The 23,815-nt window shown below is 44.3% G+C and overlaps 1 protein-coding gene across 1 annotated transcript in view; it reads left to right on the plus strand.

Moving 5' to 3' along the window:
• Nucleotides 1–23,815, plus strand: part of DDC (dopa decarboxylase) — a 270,084-nt gene that overhangs the window by 238,065 nt on the left and 8,204 nt on the right. The window contains exons 13-14 of the mRNA XM_088445615.1: nucleotides 2,864–2,965; nucleotides 19,154–19,373. Coding sequence (XP_088301741.1) covers nucleotides 2,864–2,965; nucleotides 19,154–19,360 — 309 coding nt within the window. The 3' untranslated portion in view covers nucleotides 19,361–19,373. The remainder of the gene's footprint in view (nucleotides 1–2,863; nucleotides 2,966–19,153; nucleotides 19,374–23,815) is intronic.

Genomic DNA, 23,815 nt, shown 5'->3' on the forward strand with positions numbered 1-23,815 from the left:
CACTAAGGTATAAAATGATTGACACTGTACAGGAATCCCCACAGGGTGGAGACCGTTCGAAATTATTGTTGCAAAAGGAGGCACGCTGGATCCATGAATTCGGGACCCTTAGTCCTAAGGGTCTCAATGAACAACTAGTTCTTAATTGTTTTTTCTGAGATTGCTTTGTTAAGCAGTATATTATACTATTTTATCATCGTTATATATTTCTCATGATCTCTGTCCTAATTACAGTAGTTAACTTATTTATGATCCTATCGGATTTAGTTAAATTTATAATTACATCTGGCATATAGTATTCGTTAGTTAGCCGGCCATGCATATATGCTTATTTTGTAATTGTTATTACACTATGCAGGCTTTTATTTACCTGTAGATTAATACCATATTTTTTGTGCATCCCTATGTTATCTTTTGACATTGCTAGGTTTATTCATGTTAATTCATTTTTGTGTATTTTGGTTTCCCAGCAACCGGGCTCTGACAGACTGACGTCATACGGCAGCGACGATGAGCCGCGCGGACGCTGACGGGGTCTGCTCAGAGAGACGGAGCTGGTCTGCACATTGGGTGCCTTTGGTGTGGGGATGTATTTAGGTAAGTCACTTTTACTTATTCTCTGTCCTGATGAAAATTCGTTTATTGAATTGAAACGTTGACTGGAGACGGATCTTCCGTGTGGTTATTTTTGATTTATGCTTGAGTGCCGCCGCTTGGATGTATACGTATATATATATATATATATATATATATGTATGCATGTGTATATATGTATATATATATATATATATATATATATATAGATTACAAGTAATACTGATTATTTAAATTTCATAAGTTTCATCTAAATAGCAATAACTAACATGGCTTATTTCAACATCAGTGGTGCTGGAATACAATTATAGCCAGCCAAAGTATATCGAAAAAAACACGATAATTTTCACTTAAAAAAAATGATAAAATGATGATACATAAGGCTCTCATTGATTTCAATTACAACATAAATAATGATAAAATTAAAAAACTAAAACCATATTTTGATGAAAAAAAAAAATCGAAAAAATATGCATTTTGCATTTTTATCACTTTTTTTAACGCAAAAAAAAAGTTGATACATATCCCACCATAGAGAGAAAAGATTCAGAAGATGGGAACACACAATATTCAAAGTCATTTTAGTTTTAATATTTAGCACTTATTAGAAAAAAAAAATGATTTCAGTAAATTCAAAATTTGGGAGTTATGTAACTAGAACTAAGACTGAAAACCACTTTGTGAATATTACATAATAAATATAGGACTTAAATAAAACTATATCAAGATAAAAAAGGAAATATTTAACAATGTTGTAGCTATAATAATAATTCTAGATAATAATATTAGACATGCGTGATTCTAGTCTGGATTTTTGCCTTGTGTCTTAGGTCATGTTATCATTCTTTTTGTTCTTTGTCAAGTTACATATGACTGTAATTATTCACTGTTATCTTCCTACCTAAAGCTGGGTACACACCTAACAGATATATCTGCAGATGATGGTTGTTCATATGGGATGCAGTAAATATCCCGACCGAGGGGATTTCAGCGCTCAGAATGCCGGCGCCGGAATCCCGACACTTGTCAGAATTCCATCGCCAACATCTTGACTGCCAGAATCCCAAAGGTAAGTAGCTTGGTTGGGGGGGGGGATTGGCATTAGGGTTTAGACGCTAGGGGGAGGGTTAGGTTTAGAGTGTGGGAAGGGGGAGGTTAGGTTCAGGCATTAGGAGGGGAGGTTAGGTTCAGGCACCTACATTTCAAAATACTATCATACCTGGACTCAAACCTATCACCTCTCACATTGCAGTTAGACACATCTGCCCCACAATTTCTGATTGCAGTCTTAAACACAACCACCAATTCCCATCCCAGGTGTTACCAGCACACCTCAAATACCTTTGCCAATGAGTGCAGCTGCAGTTGCAGGGTATATAGACGGACCTCACTGCCGCTGATGTTTGTTACAAATAAACTATAAGGAGCACTCTTTTTATACGTTCATTCAGTGTTCTGATGGACAAGTACTTCACAAGTGCTCTGCTACATCTAGAGCTGGTGAGTTATACTGCCTAATTATTGTCTATCATCGCTGCAGCCATTGGATTCACAGTGACACCTGGAATACAGTGGTACAACAGGATCAATACCCTTTCATCATTGTACAGGTCAAACCAGATTTTTCATGCCCCTTCCTCATGGGCACGGGTCTTATGTTCCTATTTAAAAATGGAGGGGGCGCCAATGCTCTTTCTGGCTCAGGGCATAAAAAAGTCTAGTTACGGTTCTGCCGACAAGTGTCGGTATTCTAACCCTGTTGGGAAGCTGGTGTCGGGATTCTGACCGTCGGCAACCTGTACCCATCTCATTCATACACACTTAACAACCATCATCGGTCATCTGGCCATGGGTCTCACTGGCCGGGGGGCGTGTCTCCGTGGCCTCTGCAGCAAGTGTACGGACAGTTGGCTGACTGCCCATACACACAACACAATGTCCTAATATATCTGCAGAAATATTGGGCATCGGCTGTGCAGCACAGACATATTGCTGGTACACACTGACCGAAGCACACAAGATATCAATTGATTGGCCAATATATCTGCCAGTGTGTATCCAGCATAAGGTTATGACATTCTACTTCTATTTACTCTCACTTTGACCTGTCTCCAGGGGATCATGGTTGTAAAGGAGAACGAGATTGTAGAAAATGAAATGCATTAATAAGTCAAATAAATAAGTAAATGTTTTCGTAATTCTATAATTCTTGTTGACAGCGACTTTTCTGTATTTTAAGTTCTAATATAAATCTATCCACCTCTCACAGCATGTGCAGCTGGCACAGGAATTTCTGGGCCTTGTAGAGCAAGACGACCGATTTGAAATTTGTGCCCCTGTTATCTTGGGTCTGGTATGCTTCCGTTTAAAGGTAGGATGGGAATATATTTGTTTATAAATAATATGTAAAAAAACCTACAGACTATATCATGCTTGGCAGTAGTATATTTCTGTATTATTTAGATTAGTAGTATTCAACTCCAGCCCCTAAGTACCCCCAATGGTTTACTGGATCTCTTTATTCATGCACAGGTGAGTTGATCTATTTTGCTCGGTCAGAAATTATCCCACTTGTTTCCACAGACAAATTCCAAAAACATGACCTGTTGGGTGTACTTGAGGACTGGAGTTGAGAACCACTGATCTAGATCATAGAGTAACTAAGAAACTTACCGAACTCATGAAAAACTAGACAATACAAAGTACTGAGTGACAGAAGGACAAAAAAAGCAAATAAACATACGAGAAAACAAAACATAACATCTAAATAAAAATATAGGGATGCAGAAAAAACATATAATCTAAATCTATCACAGACAATATAGATAAGGAGAGTAAAATATAATAAATGGACTGTAGTCCCAAGTTTTAGTCCAAAATTTTAATCAGTCTAACAACTATGGAAAGATATCAGGCTATAAGACTCTCCTGCAGGGACTGCTTGTCCCACTTGTGTGTTTTCATCTAAATGTAAATTATCGGCCTCAGTAGGGTTGCATTAGTATCAAAATTAGAGATGTGCGGTTTGGTTCTACTCGGATATGTTCAAATCTCAAAAACGGCATCATATTGGCTAGCCGGCTGTCACGTGTTTTGGGTAGCCAGTAAGAGAAATCCGAACTTGACGATAAAAACCAAATAAAACCGAACCCGCACATCACTATTCCAAATAAAGCGACATTATTTATTTTGCAAAATGTAGAAAAAACCTTAGGACTTATCATCAGTTTTCTGCAGTTACTTATGCAGAGGTCCTGTTTTTCAGCGAATGTACTCCAACACATCTGGGCGGTCCTTCTCCATAGGGTAAATTTACTAAGAATAGAGTCTGACCAAGTTTTTTTTTTTTTCAACTCGATTAGCATCGCCAAAACTCAGGCGATCTGATGCTTCTGAAACTCACAAATTTACTAATAAGTGAGTTTATCTGAGAGTGAGTTGGCCGATGGTTAAGCAGATCGAGATTTCTCCCCCAAGTAGCAAGTTTTGAAGGAGATTACTCAACCGAGATTAGAGTGTCTTCTCTCTGCCTAACTCTCCCGAACAAGCAGCCTGCACTTATCAGTGAGATATGTAAAAGCTGCTTGTGTTATACCTGTAAAAAAAAGGGTTAATTTTTTTTTTTTAAATAACGTAGGGTCCCCCCCAAAAGCATAACCAGCCCCGGGCTGCTCAGCCTGTCCTGGTTTTTAAAAATACTGGGAAAAAATGAATAGGGTCCCCCCGTATTTTAGGAACCAGCAGCTGGCTGCTGAGCCAGTCCTGGTTTTAAATATAGGGGGGAAAAATTGCGTAGGTGTCCCCCTATATTTAAAACCAGCACCAGGCTCAAATCCAGCTGGGGTGTAATGCCACAGCCAGGGGACCCTATCACCGGGTCACCCCAGCCAAAGCATTCACACCCCAAACCAGTCAGCCCAAGCCGGGGATCTCAGGGGAGGTGGTGGCTGGCACCCGTATCCCCACTGTAAAAAAAATTGTTAAAAAACCACAACACACACACACACACCATGTCAAGTATAACTTTATTACATACACCTACTTCACTCACACATACTTACCTGTTGCCCGTCGCTCATTCTGCTTTTCCAAGTAGAGTCCACTGGGAGTACCTGAAAAAAAAAAAACAATACTCACCTCCTTCCTGGCACCGGTCTACGTAGCAGTCCCATGTTGTGGCAAAAAATCTAACTGGCACCTGAACCAGACACTTACATTAGCGGTGTATGTGTGTGACCACATACATCGCTAACCGGCTCCTGACTGCTCAGTGTGAACAGTCAGGAGCCGGCAGCCAGATAGCGTTTGATAACTGTAGAGCGGTCGCTGATTGGCTCCTACTCCTGACTGACTGACCAGCCCACATGGGAAGTGTCAGGAGCCAATCAGCGGGAGCTCTACAGTTAGCGGCCGCTGATTGGCTGCCTCCGTCTGGGCAGCCACGTCCCCGGAACGCCCACCAAAGGGGGCGTGCTGTCAATCACCATCGACAGCATGCCCCCTTTGGTGCGAGACCATTAACGACGGCTTGGCCATCGTTATTCAGGTCTCGCGCATGCGCACGACGGAGCCACCTCCGTCTTGCGCATGCGCACTTGGGCAACATCGACCCGCTTGCGAGCACTCAGCGCTCGCGAGCGGGTCTGAATCAGGCCCTGAGTTTGTAATCTTGTTTCTTAGTAAATTCCCGAGTTGTATCTTTTTCATGAAAAGTACTTCAGAGCTTGTTTTAATTGTGTTTGCAATCTCACCCGAGTGAAAAATGAGAAATCTTTCCCAAACTCACCAGAGTTTGTCTTTAGTAACTTTGTGAGATGAAAAACATGGTTAAACTCACCCGAGATTGCAATCTCAAACCAAACTCGAATCTTAATATGTGTGAATTCTGCACATTGCTTTTCCCAGCTAGGTTGATAGTTACAACTTGGCTTCTGCAAGCAGGAAGCACCTGTACATTCCAGAATGGAACATATCACTTTAACAGTGCTTCAGCACACTAGAAGCCTCAATCTCCCGCTTCCCATTAGTAATCCAGGCCCACTGAGACTGAGCACCTGGTCTCATTGTAATAAAATAAATAAACAAAGGCACTGACTGGTTGTGCCCCCAACTTGCCAGGCTCACCTACTTGTGTCCCCCATGTCCCTCCCTATAAGTGGCCCTGGTGACATTATAGAATTTAGCATCTATAATACATTTTTCTTTGTGCATCCAGAACTGTAAAACATTTTGATTTTGAGTTACATAGCCACAAATTATGTTAATATGACACCTTATGCTAATATGAGTATAGGAAATGGAAAGACAAAGAATTGTATATTATGGTACACAAAGACCAAATGAAATAAAATATAACTTTTATTGTATATATTAAAATATCATCTAAGAATGACTGCAAAATAATACTAAAATATATAAATGATGTGAATAAAGAAAGAAATCCACCTACAGTGTGGGTACAAACAATACAGTCCTAATTAACACATATATAGGGACACAGCGGTAAAGCCCACATACAGCTGCTAAAAGCCGGCGTGCGCTTCGTAGTGTCCGCTTCGTCAAGTGGAAATACAGCCACAGAGGAAAGCTGTCCACAGTTAAATAACACAGATTGCAGTGTTATAATCATAGGAAATCTGACAGCATATCAGTTTAATGATTACTGGGTGTTAGCAATGCATTATGGGCTGTATTCAATTAGATGCGTAAAGCGGAGATCCGCAAAAAAGTATCGCCGATTGCGACTTTTCGCCTGTTGGAAAAGTATTGCTGTATTCAATTCCATCTGCTTTTCACGTACGTGAAAATGCAATGTAATGTAATAGGCAAAAAAGATTCGCCTCTGAATAACAAGAGAATTTTTGTTATGGGGTGCAAAGGTGGGGAAACCACTCATAACCCCAGGGACAGTCCCCCAAAGGACAAATGCGTAAAAAAATTCCTAAAAAAAATTAATTTGGGGGCAAAAAAAGCACAAAGTGGGGGACAAGTTTGCAAACTAGCAAAATAAAGTACTGGGGTGCACTAAGAAGGGGTCAACTGTTTTGTGGGTTGCAGGTGCATTTTTGGGGTGCATATTCGCATTATTTAAATGTTCACTTTGAAGACATTAAAATATGCTAGCACCCATTTTCATGTACCTACCCCAAATTTGAAAGGACTACTTATTTTGACCTTAAAAAACTGCTTAATACTATTCTTCACCACTTGTGCAAAGTACCCCAAATAGCTTTATTATGGCTAATCCGGGGCATTTACATTGTTCCCCAATGTAAGTGCATCTTTTAGGGGGTGTCAGGCTGATTTCCCAATTCTGACAGCACTTTTGCCTGTTTTGCAATCGCTGGGTTGCGTTTTCGCCTGTTTTGGAAATGAATACAGCGAATAGCGGGGGCGCGCACGATAAGTTTCCGCAGCTAAAGTACGTGATGTAGGCGAAAAGTCCGGCATGTGAAAAAGTATTGCGAATTCGAAACTAATTGAATATGGTCCTATATGTGAAACACTGCTTGGAGGGTGACCAATGTATGATGGCAAATAATATCTATATTAATTAATAATTTGATTCATTCATACACAGTGCACAATATGTGAGTATTAAATCATCAGCATTTACTCATATAGAGATTGAGTAATATATAGAGATCTGTTATATAAAATCCTATGTTGGTAATTTATTTACCATCCACTTTAATAGTATCCCAGTATTAGTGGATAGGATATTACATTGTGAACGTCCTCTGTAACATACGTCATCCCTATTAGAAGGTGCAATATTAATCTTGGATACAATATATAGTAATTGAGACACAGACAGCGGCATCCCTGCACACAGCAGTTTTTAATCACCATTTCTTTCTTTATTCACATCATTTATATATTTTAGTATTATTTCGCAGTCATCATTAGATTATATTTTATTATGTATACAATAAAAGTTATATTTAATTTAATTTGGTCTTTGTGCACCACAATATACAATTATTTGTCTTTTCATTTTCTATATTTGAATTTATTGTGAAGTGGTAGCACCCCCTTGCCACATACATATATTAATTTCCTATAAGAAGGCATTAGGGGCTATATAGACAATAAGATATAATCTATACCTTGTGCGGTTGTTTTTTTTCTGTGGTGCTAATATGAGTATAACACACTGCTTCACGCACCACCCACTTTTCTTTTAGTCCGCAGACGCAACCTTCATTAGTATTGGCATTTACACTCACCTTAAAGTGTCCCTTTGTCATATGCACGTCTCATAACAGTATGACACTCACATGAAATGGATGCATTAGCTATGTAGGTGCCCAGTACTCACCCAGAAACAGCAATTTCATGGACAGAGCGAACTGGCCGCGCACGTCACATCCGTAAAGGTACATATGTATGGTGGGGCACAGGTGCAATTTGTTAAAAATTTGTTAAAAATCGCTAGATGTGCTCAGTTTTGGATTTGCATACGACTCTGAAACTGTAACTGCAGTGTATGGATAATGCAACGAGCAGACCAGACAGACAGTGTGAATTGAAGTACAGTATATGTATGTATCGGGTGTTTTAGATTAGTATTCAGATTAGATTAGTAAGAGATTTGTTTTGCCATTCTCTGGACATGTTGTCCACCTTGGAACTCACCGTTACTTACCCCCTAAAGAGGAATAAATTAAAAATGTTCCCTTTACTTTGTATTTTATGCTAAGTAAAGTGGATATGTTGAGCAATGGGTTATCTAACAGCTTCACCAGGAACATGCTGTTTATATAGGTGGAGAAAGTAAAATAGGTTAATATCTGGTAAGAATTGTTGTCTTTAGGATTATCACCCATCCGGCAATCCTCTGGACAGCTCGGTAACTGCAAAGACTGTATTGAGCCTGGGAGCCTGCTCATATTGGATGGGTTGGGTCCAGTAATTCTTGGCTGCCATAGAGCTCTGGCAAACTCCTGCCATGTTTCTTGGCTGCCACAGCCCGTCACTGTCCTCCTCTGCTACAGCCAGCCTCCTCTGAGTGTTTCTTTTGACCATGGAAGGTAGAGCCAGTAGACGTGACTGTGCACTGCAGCAAAGGCAAGCTGGAGAGTTGTGGACAGGAACCTTTAAAAAACTTCAAGTTTGGTGTTGAAGTTGAAGGTAAGGGGGCTCTGGGCCTGATTCAGAGCCGCTCGTAAGCGGCCGCTCGTTCGCTCTGAGCGATGTTCGCACATCTGCGCATGCATATGGGTCGTAATGCACATGCGCAAACCAGTCATTGCGGTCTGAAATCGTGCGCTCGCAAAACAGCGAGGGGCTGCTAATGTGATTGACAGAATGTACCGTTTGTGGGTGGTAACAGGGGAAGGTGCTTGAAAATGGGGAAGTGGAGATCTGAACGCAGGCGTGCCAAACGGTCAAAAGGGCGTTTAATGGGAGTGCATAATTAGTAAAGGAGGGTCATCGACCACGTCACTTGATTGTCTTTTAGCCTGAACTGCTCGCAGTGATAGCGGTAAGAAAAACCTACCACAAGCACTGCGAGCAGTTCAGATGCCTTTCGATGTACCCGATTAATCTAATAAATAACGGAGATGACGTGTGTTGCGAACGGCAAAGGGGCGTCTTTACAAAATAGCGAGCGCATTTTTCGTTCGCTCGCTCAGACATAGAGGCGTCAACAAACCGCAAAGAGCGAGCGCTCAATTTAAATAGCCGGCCCCTTTTTTAGAACGACCATCCGTATATAGCGTCCGGCTCTGAATCAGGCCCTCTGTGCAGTCACATCAGGGCATGAGAGGGCTCTGGGCACATGAAATCCCTTCTGAATTAGTATGCATTAATTGCTTCAAATATTTTTAGCAGAGTTTTAGGAAACTAATTCATGTTGTTTGTTATGTGTTATTGTACAATAGTAAAAATTGTAAGAAATTTCCTTAAAATTAACAGTAGAAACAATTTATTTAATAAAATGTTGATTTTAATTTTGTGTAAATAAAGTACAAGTGCATGTCTTGAGCTTTTAGCTTTGAAAGTCTGAAACAATACCCACTTCATACCAAACGCAATTAAATGATTTACTTCAGTGCTTTGAAGTTCAAAAGATTGCGTGTGATCCTGTTTATTTATTTTATTGCAATCTGATTACACCCTAGCTTCTTCCCACTTAGTCAATTTGATGCCCCAGTTCTCACACTTGTGATGCTGCCAGTTGCCGAATACTGAGCGATGCCCTGTGCAAAGGGTAATATGGGATGCTGCTGTGTCAAGTACGAGAGAACGGTCCTCCTTTGTGCTTGTGCCACATTTCAGATTGATCTCCTGCTGAGGTGAAAGCAGCTATAGCCATTATTTTAGAACAGATTTTTCAGATCCTTTCCAAAACGCCTCATTGTTTACAGTGGGGAACTGTGAATGTGTTTTTATTGTGTAACGGCTTTGAATGTTGAACAGACATATTACTTATTAGAGTATTCATGCATAATAGCAATACAAACATATTAACAATAGCCTAACAGCTTTATTGTTTCTAATGCCAGGCTTGCACAAATTACTTCAAATTTAGGAAATATGAAATATGAGAGTTATGTAAAACATGCAGAGCTTCGGATATATACATGTGTTTAAATGATTTTCTACTTCAGGATCCATAGGGGGTCCACAGGGTTGACCTTGGGGTATAGCTGGATCTGGATCCATGAGCACCACGCAGTTAAAGCTTTTGCTGCTCCCAGGATGCACTTGGGTCCATCCTCCTCTATACCCCGCCCCCGAGCCACAGGCACCTCAGTTTTAGTTGGTACTCAGCCGGAGTCTGGTCACCCTTGCACAGTGGGGCTGCAGGAGCAGCCCCTAAGCTGATTTTTAAGAAGAAAAGAAATTTGTTTATTTTTTCACTCTTCAGAGCGGCAGCATCAGACTGTCCATTAGGACGTTCACGCTACCGCTCCTACACCCCGCTGGCGCTGTGACGCCAATACAGCTCTGGGGATCACAGTGGGACCCCGGAGTCTGTACTAGCAGGGCTCCGGGACCTCCCAAGACTGCTGCCGGATCGCCGGGGACAGGTAAGCCGCGAGCAGCGCTAACTTGCGTTGCTCTCGGGGAAATGCAGTCTTTAGCCGCCAGTCTCTGGGGACAGACCGGCGGCGCTAGTTAGCGGCGGCGGGCTCCCCCTGTCCAGGAATACCCCGCGCATCCACTTGACCACCAGGAAGTAATGGCTGGAGGCGGGACCCGGTGTCCCTGGGGTTAATGACTAGCCAGGGGAGAGAGCCTTCCCTTTTTAGTGTCTCCTCCCCTCAGCTCAGCTCGCCTTTTCTCACGTGTACTGGCGACGCTGAGCTGTGTTCCTCATGTGGCCACTCCTCCTCTGAGGTCTCCGACGGCCATCTTCACATGGCACAACGCAGATCTCTCAGGCAGTGCATGGACCGGTCCCCCTGCTAAAGGACAGTGTACACAGCACTATAGCCCTCCCAGACACTGAATCTGGGCGGTTGATTGTAGTGGAAAGGTGCAGTGAGTATTACTTTCTGCATGGTATGTGACTTTTGCTAGTGCTGCCTGTCTGTGCTGTTTTCTACTTACTGTCAGCTTATACCTATCCCTTTCCTTCTCCTACGGCCTGGCAGGTGTGTGGGGGGGAAGGGCGTTTTCTGTGGACCTCACGTGTATAAATCACATATTTGTGGGGTCAGTCACATACAGTTGGGTGCTACACAGTACCATATTGTGAGCTGTTGTGTTGCATACCTGTTAGTGCGCGGGTGTTAAACACCATACTTCTCTATTGTGATACATATATATATATATATATATACATTGATTATATATTTTGTCATGTCTGATGAGGAGATTGAGCGCTCTGTGGCTCCTGTGTTGTTCTCCTGCAGACGCTGTTCTGCGGGAGTGGAGAGGGAGGATTTATCTCAGGATGGTCTGTGCGGGCAGTGCCAGCTATTGCCTGGTCCCTCTCAACCCCCTACGTCACAGGACCCTCCTTGGGCGATATTTTCACAGGTGCTGGTGTCAATCACGGATCGTCTGGCGGTCCCGACTGCTGTCCCTACTAGGGCGTTGCCCCAGCCGACCATCCCCCATTCCCCGGGCATTCCGCAGTTATTGCAGTCTCCCCCTGGGTCTCAGACTGTTGGTCAGTATACGAGGTTGCCTATGTATGTTCAGTCTACCCCAGTGATGCAGCAGTCTGTGTTGCCCTTTCAGGGTTTTCCTCAGATGGCTCCTCTACCCTGGGTGGACATACTCTCCAGCTCTGTCCAGAGTTTGGCTGCCTCATCTTCGGCAGTCGATGTTACAGGGTGACATGCCTCCAAAGGCGTCTAAGCGCCCAGTGCTGGCTGCCCAGGTTGCACATTTAACGGACACTGATGTGTCTTCGGATGACGGGGAGGTACATGAGGACTCTGACTCGGGGTAGAGATTAAGTCCTCCATTAATGTGCCGGCATTGGTTAGGGTGGTGCGGGCCATCCTTCACATTGAGGATGATGCACCGGCCCCTAGGTCGAAGTATCCTAATTTTAAGAAGGCCAAGGTGACTTTGACTGTTTTTCCCCTCTCTGACCAGCTGACGGATCATATGGCGGGGACCTGGTAGTTGCCCAGTAGGGGATTCCAGCCACAAAAATGGCTGGCATACAATTATCCATTTCCTGAGACTCATTGCAGGAAATGGGAAACCCCACCAGTGGTTGATTCCCATGTCACCCGCTTAATCAAAAGCACTACTTTGCCCTTACCGTCTATCTCCTCCCTGAAGGATCCCATGGACAGGAAGGTGGAGACTTGTTTTAAGTCTATTTACTCTCTCTTAGGGGCAGTGGCCCATCTGTCCATGGCCATCTCCTGGGTGGCTAAAGCCATTGAGAGCTGGGTCAATGCATTAGAGGATACCTTTCCAGACGATGCTCCGGATGTCCAGAGAGCGTTAATCTGACAGATGAGAGATGCTACGTCTTATATTGGGGAAGCGTCTTTGGATGCAAGTCTACTGACCTCTAGGGTTTCGGCGGCAGCAGTGTCTGCTCGTCGATCCTTGTGGCTGAGGTCCTGGAGACCAGACGCAGATTCTAAGAAGGGCCTGGAGGCCTTACCCTTTAATGGGGAGTTGCTATTTGGTTCAGACTTGGACAAAATAGTGGATACTCTTGCTAAACCCAAGTCAGCTTTTCTCCCTTCAACCACAACGCATGCTAAGGTCAGGAGCTCTGCCTTTCAGTCCTTTCGGGTTCATGGTAAAGCCAAAGGTCAGTCCTTCCCGAGGCAGTCGGCGACCAAGGCCGCCTCTAAGCCCAAGAAGCAGGCCTGGAGTGCTAGGCGCCCTTCTTCCAAGCAGGATGATAAACCGTCTGCCCGATGGTACGGGCCTCCCTCTGGGGGACCCCAGAGTGGGAGGCCGACTTCTTCAATTTGCCCAGTGCTGGCACAATACCACCACGGATGCCTGGGTTTGAGGAGAAGTGGTCTCCCAGGGGTACGCCCTGTCTTTTCGGCACAGACCGCCCCACCAGTTTTTCTGCATGAGTCTTTCTCAGGGCAAAAACAAAGCTTTACAGATTCAGGTAGCTATAGAGTCCTTGCTGAAAGCAGGGGTCATTGTTCCCGGTGGATGGGGTACTACTCTGCTCTGTTTCTGGTGCAGAAACCAAATGGTTCTCATGGGGATTACATGGTCTCCCTGGATATCCAGGATGCCTACCTCCATGTTCCTATAGCACCTTCACACCAGCGGTATCTGAGGCCTGCTTTACTACAACATCACTAAAAGTTTCAGGTGCTACCCTTTGGCCTCTCTATGGCACCAAGGGTATTCAGCAAAGTGATTGCGAGCATGGCCGCCCACCTTCGGAGCCAGAATATACGACTGCTACCGTATCTAGACTACTTCCTCTTGCTGGCGAGCTCTCCGGAGGTACTGCTTCAACATCTCCACCTGACGATCGCTTGTCTGCAAGCGCACGGGTGGTGGATAACTTGGAAAAAGTCCTCCATGATTCCATCACAGGGGTTGGTTTATTTGGGAGCCCTGCTAGATTCTCGACAGCAAAGGATCTTCCTGACTCCGGAAAAGGTCTCCTCCCTGCAGCTGCGGATACACAGTTGCCTGAGCAGTTGCCGAGTGTCGGTTCACTCGGCAATGAGGGTTCTGGGGTCCATGGTGTCGGCATTCGACATGGTGGAATTTGCCCAGTTCCATTCCAGGCCCCTGCAGGGGCTGATTCTATCCGAATGGAACGAGTTACCTCACCGGATCTGGTCTCAGATGCTGGTGCTGTCCCCGGAGGTTCGGCTGTCTCTGGCTTGGTGGCTTCAGACAGCTCGTCTCGTCAAGGGGCGCCCCTTTTGGATCCCGGACTGGGTTCTGCTCACAACAGATGCCAGTCTCTGGGGATGGGGGGCAGTGACAGGCTCGTTGTCACTTCAAGGCCGTTGGACTGCGGAAGAAGCGGTTCTCCCCATCAACATTCTGGAACTGCGGGCTGTGTACAGGGCCCTGCAGTCATCCGGCACCGCTCTTCAAGGAAGGGCAGTACAGGTTCAATCGGACAATGCCACCATGGTGGCATACATCAACCAACAGGGAGGAACTCGCAATCGTGCTGCGATGTCGTATATGTCTCGCATCCTAGCTTGGGCGGAGTGCCACCTTCCAGCAATCTCGGCAGTATTCATTCCCGGAGTCCTCAATTGGGAGGCGGACTTCCTCAACCGTCACAACATGCATCCCGGGGAATGGTAGCTTTACCCAGAGGTATTTCAACTACTCGTGGACAGATGGGAGCTGCCGGAGCTGGACCTGATGGCCTCCCATCACAATCACAAGTTGCCCGTGTACGGGTCAAGGACAAGAGACGCAGGCGCAAGTCTGGTAGATGCACTGTCAGTGAAATGGACGTTTCAACTGGCATATCTATTTCCTCTGATATCCCTGCTGCCTCGGGTCCTGCAGAAATTCAAGCAGGATGGCGGCACACTTCTGCTGGTGGCTCCAGCGTGGCCCAGATGTCCTTGGTACTCTGATCTGTGGAGCCTCTCCATCAACGCTCCGTACCTTCTTCCACAGCGTCGGGACCTGTTTTCTCCGGGGCCCTGCCTTTACCCGGATCTGGGTCAGCTGTCTTTGACGGCGTGGCTCTTGAGACAGCCGTCTTAAGGTCTTGGGGCTTCTCAGGCTCTGTTATTAGTACCATGCTTCGGGCACGCAAGCCTGCTTCAGCTAGGATTTACCACAGAGTGTGGCACACTTACTTTCAGTGGTGTGAGTCCAGAAACTATGATCCTCAAATGTTCTGGGTTTCTAGGATTTTGGCTTTTCTTCAGTCTGGTTTGGACTTAGGCTTACATCTTGCCTCGCTGAAGGTTCATGTGTCGGCACTGTCTGTGTGGTTCCAACGTAGGATCGCTACACTGCCAGATGTTCACACCTTTTTCCAAGGTGTTCTTCAAATCCCTTTGTGTCTCCATTGGACTTGGCGGTGGTTGTTCGGGCCCTGCAGGGTCCTCCTTTTGAGCCTCGAGTCGGTGGAACTCAAGTGGTTGACGTTTAAGACTGTTTTTCTCCTGGCAGGAGGGTGTCAGAATTGGGGACGCTGTCCTGTTTCTAAGTTCCACATTAATCAGGAAATTGTTGTGCCAGCTTTTCGGTCACCTGATCTTTCAGCTGGTGAGGCTTCCTTGGATGTAGTCTGTGCTCTCAGAATTTATGTGGACCGGACTGATTCCATTAGGAAGTCTGATTCCTTGTTTGTCCTCTTGGGTTTTCACAGGAGGGGTTGGCCTGCCAACAAACAAACTTTAGCCCATTGGCTTTGTTCTGTTACTGGTGAGGCTTATACACAGGAGGGTTTACCTGTTCCAGCCTCCGTTAAGGCTCATTCCACTCGGTCTGTGGGTCCTTCTTGGGCTGCTAGACGGGCACCTCTGCTGTTCAGCTATGTAAGGCGGCCACCTGGTCTTCCATTCAGACATTTTTGAGGTTCTATGCATTTGACACCTTTGCCTCTCAGGATGCATCCTTCGGGCGCCGGATTCTACTTTCTGCACAGGAGCGTCCCCACCCTTAGTTGACCTGCTTTGGGACATCCCCAAAGTCAACCCTGTCCTGACGCACCTGGCTTCATATGGGCTGTGTGGCTGGTCACCGGTTTTCCATCTTCCATTTCTGTGAGTATGGTTTCTTGTGTATTCCAGTCTTCCTTCTCTCCATTTAGTCTCCTCCTCCGGCCTTGGCTGCTTTCCAACTGAGGTGCCTGTGGCTCGGGGTATAGAGGAGGATGGACCCAAGTGCATACTGGTAGCAGCAAAAGCTTTAACTGTGCGGTGCCCATGGATCCAGATCCAGCTATACCCCAAGGTCAACCCTGTGGACCCTATGGACTTCGTAGAAACAGAGATAACAAAGGTAAGTTCTTACCATATCTCTTGTTATACCCGCCATGTGTTCCCATATTATTGTACCCAGGGCAGATTGAAAACTTAAATTGGCCCTGGGAAAAATTCCAAGAGAGGTGAGACCAAACTCACTATAGGCAGTCCAATTCAAAAGTAGGTAGGTTTAGGACACTGCTAGTCCTTGCCACAACAGTGGTAAGCAAGGCCAATGTGACACAGTAATAGAGGCACAACAACTGTAGGTGGAGCCTCTCACAGTGGGTGAAATACACATATTAGTTATATGAGTTGTACAGCTTAATTCAGCACTAGGAGACTGGGAAGTCCTTGCTGATGAATGAAGCATGGCCACCAAAAAATAGATTGTTCTTATCGGAGTCTCATCCACTGTCAATATCCCACCTATTATAAAATAAATAAAAAATATATTGCCACAGCCTGCCATCCCAGTTATCAATAAACAATACAGAGAGTATCCCAGCTACCACAACACAATACAGAGAGCATTCTGGTCGACTGCTACACAACAGAGAGCCTCCCAGTGTCCACCATACAGCACAGAGAGCATGCTAGTGACAACCAGATAATACAATGATCATCCTAATGACTTCCTTACCGTAGAGATAAAACTCAGTTACCACCATGGAAATACAGAATGGTTTCAGTGCTTTCTATGATCTAGCCTATAAATTTGTTTGATGGTGTTCTCGATGTATTCAGAGATATGTAAAAAAACAGAATTGCAATATCGTATACTACTGTAAAAAAAAGTTTTATTTTTTAAGAAAAATAAACGCACTCACCATTTACTGGTGGGTGATAGGTGTTGGACACAATTTTCACCGTGGTCCTGCGGTGGTTGCAAAATGCAATGTAGATCTGGATACCTTTGGGTCACTCCATAGATGGGGGAAAACACATATGACAAGCTTCCATAGTGCAAATCAGTAAACCCAATACAAGGTCCTACAAGGTTAAGTAGTATACCCACCTTGAATGGGGAAGCAGATGCAGGTATCCATTAGTGGCTGAAATACCGTCATTACTTGAGTTAGGTGCCATGAGAATGTTGACTGAGATATCGCGAAAACTTTACCGGTCACAGACTGAAAATTACCAGTAGCCAGAAAGTGCAACACAGTCAGAAGCTTATACAGGTCTGATACAGAGTGGGAACATTCCGTGTCAGGGTCTAGGTCCAGTTTCACTTTGTCATACAGATGGAAAATGTTGGTACGGTTCAGCCAGAACATCTGTATGACTTCGCCATTGGCCAATGCGTTCAGGTTCAAATGCCTCCTAAAAAACTTGGCCTGTGCAGCCTTTGTGGTACCGGCATTACCTCATGAGCCTGCTCAGTTTCTTGCTCCTAAGTCCTTTCAGCCTGGTGGTAGAGCCTCTGAAATCCCAGCCACATGCAGCACTGATAGTAAATTCTGCCATTTTTGCTTCACACAAATCAATGCAGCTGATTTAGCCCCCTTTTCTACACATCATCATTGTGCTCTCAGTATTTGCAACTTGAAACACCTGTCAACACACGCAAACACTCACCTCAGGAGGTAGTCTATTTGAAAATTCTATTTTGGTGAGAGTTTGGTAATTTCCCGTGCAAGTTTCAAAACTCGATTCTTGGCAAATTTGCGTGTTGTATTATTTCCTATGGAAAGTACTTGTGAGTTTGGCCGATGGTGTATTTGGTTGTGTTTTTTGAGTTTGTGCAAGTTTTGATGTCCATTTCCTGCAAGTTCGCACTTGTTTGCCCTTAGTAAATTTGCGAGTAGGGAAAACAGGCAAAACTGGCATGAGAATGCAATCTCACCCAAACACGATTCTTAGTAAATGTACCACTTAGGGGCAGATTTACTAAAACTTCTGAAATAGGTAGTGGTGGTGTCGCTCATTACAACCAACCAGATTCTGTCTATCATTTTCTAGATTGTAGTAGAGAAACGATAGCTAAAATCTGATTGGTTACTATAGGTAACAGCTCCACTTTTCATATTTACAAGCTTTAGTATATCTACCCCCTAGACACTAAGAGGGAATTAAATTGTTTTAACATGGACACAACTCCTGTCTAAAGTGACGGGACCTGTTCAATTGTTTGTGTCACTGGGTGCGATTGCTGTGGGCACCCGTTATTTCTACTCACTCCCTCCTGAGACGGTAAGCAGAAATCGCGCCCAGTAGTTTGCACGGAGTTAGCTGCTTTACGCGGCTACTCCAGGTACAGTTATGTGCGACATGCACCATAAGATATGGGCGCTCGCAGCACTTGTGCCCATCAGTAAAACAATTGAATATTGCCTATCAGGCGCCCAAAAACTTTAATCCACCTTCAAATGTTAAACGTCTCCTGAAAACTCATCTCTGCCGGCAAACGTATCATCTTCTTAACCTACAAAGGCTTTTGCAAAACTTAATTTATTAAATTTCCAAAACCAACATTGTTGTGTGTCCCAGTGCTGTAGTAAGGCTCAGAGGAGCTCTGGGATGGCACTCCCACCTCCCTGGCGCATGTCATGTTTTAGTCGTTACACAACTCCACCTTCAATGTATGCAGCGTGCCGTGGCTATAAATGGGTGCACTCAGGGCAACATCATTATCTCTCCCTCAGCCTTGCTCCCTAGATGATGCCACCAGTCAAAAAACACCCATGCCATAATATAGCCCCACTATCCACTATTTCCATTGCAATCTGGTTGGACCAAGAGGCAAACTGTGGCACTTAATGTTTTGCTCCCTTACATCTTTATGTTTGTTAAAGCAAATTTTGTGTATTATTATTTGTGTTTGTTTCCTATTGTGATGAGCTGCAGAGTATGCTGCTGGTATATAAATAAATGTTAATAATCTGTCGCTCACCTTAGAATAGCCTCTGCCAGTCTTACATGGAACAATACTAAAGTTACAGTTAGTAGAGATTATCACTCTGACAAGAACATTGGTACTCATACAGGTGGCGCAATACTGTATGATCACTGACTGCTAAACCTCAAATAGAAACTCTACTGCAGATGCCGCAATTTACAATCAGATACGACATTGTGACAGTAGAATATTTTCTTTGTAAGAATAAATAAATATTTAATATGTCTTAGAATATCACTTAGTTACTAGATATTATGATCATTTCACATTTTCTGCTTTTCACTCTTTGTCATCATAGGGGTCCAATGAATTAAACAAATCCCTCCTACAAATGATAAACAATTTGAAGAAAATCCATATAGTGCCCGGATGCTTAGGGGATACGTTTATTTTACGTTTTGCTGTTTGTGCTCGAACTGTTGAATCCAAACACATTACATTTGCCTGGAAGCATATTGAAGCATTGGCCACTGAAGTCCTAAAGACAGAAGGTGAAAGAATATAGCATGACCTGCATGGTAAGAGTTTTGCTCCCATAATTTCCATGTATACCTTACCGAAGGGGGTCTAGACTTTGTGTCACAACCCAACCATTTTGTTAAACTATTGTTTATCATCAACTATTAAATTATAATAAATATTTTACTACTGTTATTATTACAAAGTACCACATTTCCTAAAAAAATCTCGATATAAATTTTAAATACTTAACTTTTAGTCGAGTCATTAAAAAGGAATAGAAAGTGAATTCAAAACTGAACCATGGTTCCATCTCATTTTTCTCAGACTTACGGGTCTAAATACTACAGTATGTGGCGATAAGGCTGTTTTATATAAAGCTAAAAAAGAGCATATTTCACTGCAACTTGGGCACTACTCCGCTGCCTCCAGGATACTCGTCTTCTCAGGGCCAGTCTGTAAGAATAGCAAAAAAGGGATGGGCAAAACTGCAGAGTTTGGAAGGAGGTGAAGTACTGAGAAGGTTGAGAGTTATGACATTGAGATGTGTGTAATCACTCACAGTAAGGGTTATGTACAAACCCAGGAGGTGCAATCACCGGAGATTTGATATAAAAATTATTAGAATACAAAGAAGATATTTATAACTTATAAACATCTTTTTTGTTTATTGAATCATTTTTAAAGTTAACACTCACCATCTTTGTGGAGTTCCCTGGGACTGCAGGGAGATGAGAGATGAGGCAGCAACAGCTCATCCTTGCTTCTTTATAGACACTGCTTGCAGAGCTGGGGGTGGGGCCACCCCACGGGCAGTAAGCTGCACAGAAAGAGAGCTATTAGAGGTATGCCTCTGAGTATGGGGGGCGTGCCTTGAGCACTGATGGACACCTTGGAGGTGTCACTTGGTCTTAGAGTGCATTGCAGTGTTTACAGATGGACCTCAGGGCCTGATTCAGACCCGCTCGCAAGTGGCTCGATTGTTAGGCAGTGCACATGCACGAGCCCCGGAGCAATCGCAAAATCACTCGCTCCGGTGCTCGCATCCAAAAGGGGTGGCAGTCGATGTTGATCGACAGCTCGCCCCATTTGGTAGGTGGGTCGGGGGGGGGGGTGGCTTGCCAAACGGAGGTGAGCTTCCAGCTCTATTAGAGCCAGAAGCTCACTGGGGCTTGGCGGGAACGAGACCCTACCACAAGGGTCTCGTCGCAAGCCCGATGGTAGTGACCATCGCGACCATCACCTGGCCGCTCGCAAAAGCTGTGGTAGGTCACCTACAGCTATGCGAGCAGCCAGGATGCCGGATTTAAAAAAACATGTGGCCGCCCTGATTCAGAGCGAGCGCACGCTTTATGCATGCGGCTCTGAATCAGGCCCTCAGTCAGCAGCAGCAACAAACGACACAGTGATGCAGGTAGGAGAATCAATGGACACTGAAGCTTAGTGATAGTGAGGGGAAAGTTTACAGTGAGTAAGCTCCCAGACAAGCTCCCAGCACTTAAAGGACCTCATTCAGAGTCGGTCATTGCGGCCGCACGGTCGTGCGCCACCGATGTTGGCTAAACTGCGCATGCGTAAAATTCGCATTGCGCGTGCGCAAACTAGCTATTACGATCAGAAATTGCTCTCTCCTTCAACTTGGCCAGGTCGTTAGTTTGAGTGACAGGATGAGGAGTTTGTGGGTGGTAACAGGCGTAGGTCCTTGTGAACGGGGGAGTGGAGATCCGAACGCAGGCGTGCCTGACTATGTAAATGGCGTTTTATGGGAGTGCATAATTAACTAAGTAGTGTCATGGCACATGTGACATGGGAGGTTTTTACACTGACTTGATCGTAGTGCGAAGAGAGGGTATGGTCAACCTTAAGCTCTACGACCAGCTCCGATGGTTCCTGATGGTCTCGATTAATCCTTATATGCCCGGAGATGACGTGTAATGGGAACGAGAAGGGGGCGTATTTTTAGTCTTGCGGCCGCATCCTCCCCTCTCTCATCCAGCTAACGATCCCATCTTAACGACGCAACTTGCGAGCGCTTCATTTGCATATCCGGCCCCTTTTACCTTACGACCGTGCGGCCGCAACGACCGACTCTGAATGAGGTCCTTAGACCCATCTCCATGTGTGCCTCCCCAGTCACTGACCTCACCGCACGTCACTGGTACAAGCATATGTACAAATCTTACTAGTCTCCTGGATATCTGGGAGACTTCTTGTGGACTTCTGGAAGAATAGATCACCCTCTGCATCCCACACGCTGCAATTAGAAGCGAAAAGTCAGTTTCAGCTATACTTTTTTGCCAATGACATCATTATCGCCCCTTTTCAACTTATCCCCATATTCAATTCCAAATACTTATCGCGTAAGCGGAAAATCAGTGCAATGGACCTGGCGAAAAAGTTTCGCCTATGAATAGCAGGCGGAAAAAAGTGCAGAATTGGGGTTTTGGGGTGCAAATGTCGGAAAACCACCCAGCACCCTTTGGACAGCCCCCCAAAGGTAAACTGTGTCAAAAAAAAAATAATAATAATTAAGAACTCCCCAAAAAAGTACTTTCATATTGAAGGCGAAAAAAACAAAAGTTGGGGTACAAAGTTAAAAACTAGCGAAATAGACTCCAGGGGGGTCCCCAAGTATGCCCCAGGTGTTTTTATGATTGCAGGTGGTTGCGGCAGGAGGATTTTTCACGTTTTTAAAACGTTACATTAGCGACTTCCAAATATGCTCACCCCCATTTTCATGTATCCCAAATTTGATGGGACTAGATATTTTCTCCAAAAAACCCTCCAAAATGCTATTCTTCATCACTTTTTAAAACACGCAAATAGCACCTATTGAGACCATTTAAAGTGGCCCAATACCTCCAGCAGGGCTACTCGGGGGTATCCAGAGTGATCCCCCATGTCAGTGCATCTTTTGGGGGGTGTCAGGCTGATTTCCTCAAAACTGACAGAACTTTTCGCCGATTTAAGTTTCACCTGGTCCCGTTTTCGCTGATTTGGAATTGAATACAGGGATAAGAGGGGATGAGCGCAATACTTTTTCGCACCCAAAACCAGCCTAACGGCGAAAAGTCCGGCAGCGGACTTTTCACTTCTAATTGAATACGGGCCATAGACAGGATTGGGTTGTCCCTCCCCTCTGCTCGTGGAATTGGGCAGGGGGGAGGAAAGTGCAGGAGGATGTGATTTGTCTCCTCCCCGCCTCCCAGCACTGACCACCTGCATCATTTCTCCAGGAACTCCCAGAAAGAATCTGGGCATTAAAATGTCAGTTTCTATCGGGGTAACAAATGCTGCATTTTGTTGACATTCTTAAGGGGGGTATCCACTACATGATTAAGTGGAACGATTGAACGATAACGATCGTTTGATCGTTCAATCGTTCGCAAATCATTTGCAAAAGTGTCTAAAACGACCAGCGATGCGCGTGCCCGCTGGTCTTTTAGACATCTATGATCTCTCCAACATGCTGGTCAACCTGGCGATATCTTCAGGTTCAGCATGTTTCCAGATGATTGATGACCCTGCACTGAACGTCTGCTCGTTCAGTGCAGGCTCATCACACAACTGACAAACGACTGCACGATTACAATGTCATAATCGTGCAGCCGTTTTCAGATCTGGTAGTGGATACCCCCCATTATCTATATGCAGGCTAGGTACATTTAATTGCCTAATTGTGCAAACATGCAAAAGAGAGGTTTTATTTTGCAGGACAGGATATTTAAACGGGATTGAAGAAATAGAGTGCAAATTTAATATACTACCACAGAGCCTGTTTCTCACCGCAAAGGACTGTATTTAACTGAAGCTCAGGGGATGCTGGTAATCAGGATTTGCCTTATACTTTCAATGGGGTGGCTATTTTTTTTTTCATTACCCAGGTGCATTTAATGCAGGCAAGTGCATTTATACATATATATAACCATGTATTGAAAAAAAACTTTTACAATACACAAATGTGACTGTATTTAATAATGGCACATGTAATAAACACCGTCACAAATTCTTTTAAATGTCCTGATTGTTTATTTTAAGTTAGTAGACCGCATTGCGTGACCGTTGTAACTTTTACATTATGTGTATCTACTGTCAGCCCTACAATCCTGCAGAACCACAAAATAATTTTCCAAGTCTGCTCCCAAAATCTGAATGTGGGAGTGCTCCTGGGTACTATACATATACAGTTAATAAATAGGCACAACTGTGCATAGTAGGGGCATATGTACATATAGTATTGTGCCTCTTAATTTTTACAGATTCATAAAAGATTTTTTTTTTTCACCACAGGTTTTAGTCTTTTGTGCATAGTACTATTAAAACATGGAGAAAAATGTCTTTAAAAGCCTTCTTTAAGGGTACAAACTGGGGGTATATCATCCAGTTGCCAGCTGTGATTTTTACTATGGTAAGAAAATGTTGACAACCGTAGTATGAATTGCAAAAATAACTATTTCCAGTGATTTACTAAAAATCCCTTTGGAGGGACAGAGCTTGCGAT

Source organism: Taudactylus pleione, unplaced genomic scaffold (genome assembly GCF_031769625.1).
Source record: "Taudactylus pleione unplaced genomic scaffold, aTauple2 ptg000386l, whole genome shotgun sequence".
NCBI lineage: Eukaryota > Metazoa > Chordata > Amphibia > Anura > Myobatrachidae > Taudactylus > Taudactylus pleione.